Here is a 3,247-nt window from a genome sequence, read left to right on the forward strand (position 1 = left end):
CTTCCCTTGACCGCGAGCAGCCCGGTCGGGAGCTTGGGCTTGTTCTTCCGAACCGTGCCGACCACGGTGATCTTCCTCGCGAGTTCGTAGGAGGTGAAATAATTGTCGCACGTGACGTTGCGACCACGCAGTCCCTGGTTCCTCTCCGGGTGTCCGGTGTAGACTTGCTTTCCGGTGTAGACTTGCATCTTCCAAGCGTAGCTGGATTTGGCGTCGCAGGCCACCCACAACTTGATCCCGTATTTTGCCGGCTTGCTGGGCATGTACTGTCGGAAAGGACACTGGCCTGGGGAGAAGAAGAAGAAGAGGAGGAGAGGAGAGGAGATGCGAATGTTGACAGTAGAAGAGATGAGAGGAGAGGAGATGAGGACGAGGACTAGCAGCCGCTAGCTAGCTATAGCTACATAACATCATAACATAACATAATAATAATATGAAAAAAACGAATAACCTCTGAACGGAACCAGTTGCTCGTCCACGGTCACTTCGGGCCCTGGGTTGTAGAGGCGCGGCAGCCGCGCCACCCATGCGTCCCAGACCTCTCGCACGGGCGCCAATTTGTCTGGAGCGTCTCGCTCGTCTTGTCTCGCGGCCTGCTGGCTCACTGTCTGAATATTTGTGTCTGTTTTGTTTCCTTTCGTTGCTCCACCTTGTTGTCCATGTCCATTTTAAACCCTGGCCTTGCTGCAATATATCCCAACCAGTTGCTAACTGTCCTGCAAGCCATTCGTTGCACAGGCAAGCAGGAATCATCAAGACAGCCTATCATGCTTTTGAAAATGTCAGGCGGCAGGGTATGAGGCCTGAACGGATCCAGATTGCCCAAAAGTATGCAGGTGGTGGCCCTGACGCCGTCATGAGGGTGAGCCAGCGCCTGGTGCAGCACCGAGGCGTCCAGATGAAGCTGAAGGCTGGCAGGCCGAGCGGAACAACGGGCTACTTGGGACAATAGAGTTAAGAGCTCCACTGCAGAGTCCCACAGCTCATCCTGCTGCAACAAGTCAAAGAGCAGAGAGCTGGCAGTTCTGGTTAGCAGAGTTTGGTGTTTGGAGGCAGTCAGCTGTTGGTCCCTGGGTGGTGAGAACAGACCACAGGCAGCTTTTCTGAGGCGGGGGACGGAGCGTTCGGGGTCACACAGGAGCAAACGGCTCAGCAGGGAGAGAGGCAGCTCCAACAGCAGAGGAGGAAGAGTTTGAATAACCTGCCAAAGCATGAAAAAAAAATAAACACCCTGACAAGTTGTCACATCAAACAGCCGACAACAAACAAGACAATCCTCTCACAAAAGTACAGAGGCATTTAGATGTACAGTAGTGTGTGTCTGATGTGAGCAAGATTTGTGCTGTGTTGCATCAGAGAATCAGTTTGTCAGCTAGGTCTTTATTAGAGGAATGGGAAGGCTCGAACCTGGGCGAGGCTTTCGACAATACCACAACTGTCATACAGCTGGAATATGTTGGACATAGTGTGCGAAGGCAGGTCCAGGGCAAATGGAAAACACAGCAAGTGGCAGCTCAATGTGGTCATGCTGTGGTGACTCAGATCCACTTCCAATCTCCTGGGATTGCAATCTTCAGCAAACAAATGAAGACTGTAGGGTCTAAAAAGGGTTGTTGCTAGCTCCAAGTGGAGTGGCTGTGCAGCTCGAACATTTACATGAAACAGTAGACTAACTAATTTACCAGTCAGTGCCCAGCAGCCGACCAAGAGTGTATACGCATTTCGATCCACTCTCAGAAAACAGAGGGATGCACAAGTGTGGATCCTCAGTGAAGAGGAAGAAAGCAGTGGACAGAAAGGAAAACAGCCCTGAGGGAAAGAGAAAACAACAAAAATGTATCATGTATGTAACCATCTTAATGTACAGTCTGTTGTTCTAATTGGTTGGACCTCATATGAAGAATATATTTACCATTTGCCGAACAGAAGTCTGTGACTGCTGTTGTCTTTGCTAGTGAAGTGCCATTTCAGGGGTTTCTTCTTCACCAGTGATGCTGCTGCTGGAGGCGGGGTCTAATTGTCTGCTTTGACTGGATCAGTGCAACAAATCCCCTCTTGCTATTTATTACTCTTAAAAGTATATAAAACAATATGAACATGTAACACATCATATTGTGAAAATGCAGTAGAGTACAGATGTTTGCTGATATATGTGGTGGATTAAAATAGTCCCTGAAATCAAATCTACCCAAGTACAGACACATGTAAAATGTACTGAAGTAATGTAAATGTACTTTGCTACATCCCAACACTGACCTCATATGAGTCCAAAAGCAGGTTTTGCAGCAGGGAGGTTAGACTGTTCACATCAGCTTTGACATCGACGTTATGTTGTGTAAACAGACACAAAACAGACGCAGCCAAAGGCTAAAAAAGAGAAACGGTTACAGTTTATCAGAAAAACTGGCGAGAGTCATAGTAAATGATATGTGAACATGGTTGACAGCTGCTTTGGACTAACTTGAGTGGGTACTTACTGACAAAGGAAAGAAGTCTGGTTGACTAAGAATTGCGAGAAAGGGCTTGGTGAACTCTTCCAGTCTAGAGTAAGAGAACAGTTGATGAGCTGCATTAGATGAGGGACTGTGATGTATGATACAAACAGTATTCAACACATGAACAGAAATAGCTTCAGTGAAGACCAAAACAAACCTGTGATCTTCTTCTATCCAGTCGGGATGTTTATCCCAGTAGATCATGACGACTGCGATAATTTCTCCAAGTGCTGACTGTAAATGACCTATTAATGCCCTATTGGTTTGGATACATTTATTTTGAAATGGTTTAGACGGAAGGAGAAATATTATACTTTATTTTGAAAAGGTAGTTCCTGGAAAAACGGAAAAGATCGCTAAATGGCAGGTGTGCCTCGTTCTTTCATGAAAAAGTATTCCCATTATTTGTTAAGCACCTGGCTGAGAAAGGCACAAGGTTTGTAATTATTTCGTTTATTGTTATTATATAGGTTTAAATCTAAACGTCTTTGTAAGAAGTGTAAGGACACGTGTGTGTGTGTGTGTGTGTGTGTGTGTTAAATTTACAATGTGGGGCAAAGTATGCTCAAACTGAAACTGAATCATTCAAACTAGTAATTTGTCGTTATGCTTATGATAATATGATATGGAGTTTATAAGGAAGTCATATTTGTTTTGTTTTCCTCCTAGTTCTTACGGTGTGTTCATATATCACAACATGTATGGAAATGGAAATAAAAGGATGTGAACCATCAGTCAAAGAATCAGACCAT

The 3,247-nt window shown here is 45.4% G+C and overlaps 1 protein-coding gene and 1 long non-coding RNA gene across 2 annotated transcripts; both read right to left on the minus strand.

Moving 5' to 3' along the window:
• Positions 1–601: 601 nt before the first annotated feature.
• Positions 602–1,967, minus strand: LOC117776452 (serine/threonine-protein kinase 36-like; the record flags this gene model as incomplete). The annotated part of the gene is made up of 4 exons (XM_034610377.1): positions 602–1,201; positions 1,408–1,591; positions 1,683–1,809; positions 1,913–1,967. Coding segments are annotated over 4 exons (966 nt in total), but the record flags the coding sequence as incomplete, so codon positions are not given.
• Positions 1,968–2,256: 289 nt separating this feature from the next.
• Positions 2,257–2,730, minus strand: LOC117777349. Its single transcript, XR_004616583.1, has 3 exons — positions 2,653–2,730; positions 2,478–2,541; positions 2,257–2,367 (listed from the first exon to the last, which is right to left on the minus strand). It is a non-coding gene; the product is annotated as an uncharacterized LOC117777349 (long non-coding RNA).
• Positions 2,731–3,247: the final 517 nt, after the last annotated feature.

This window comes from Hippoglossus hippoglossus, chromosome 16 (genome assembly GCF_009819705.1).
Source record: "Hippoglossus hippoglossus isolate fHipHip1 chromosome 16, fHipHip1.pri, whole genome shotgun sequence".
Classification (NCBI taxonomy): domain Eukaryota; kingdom Metazoa; phylum Chordata; class Actinopteri; order Pleuronectiformes; family Pleuronectidae; genus Hippoglossus; species Hippoglossus hippoglossus.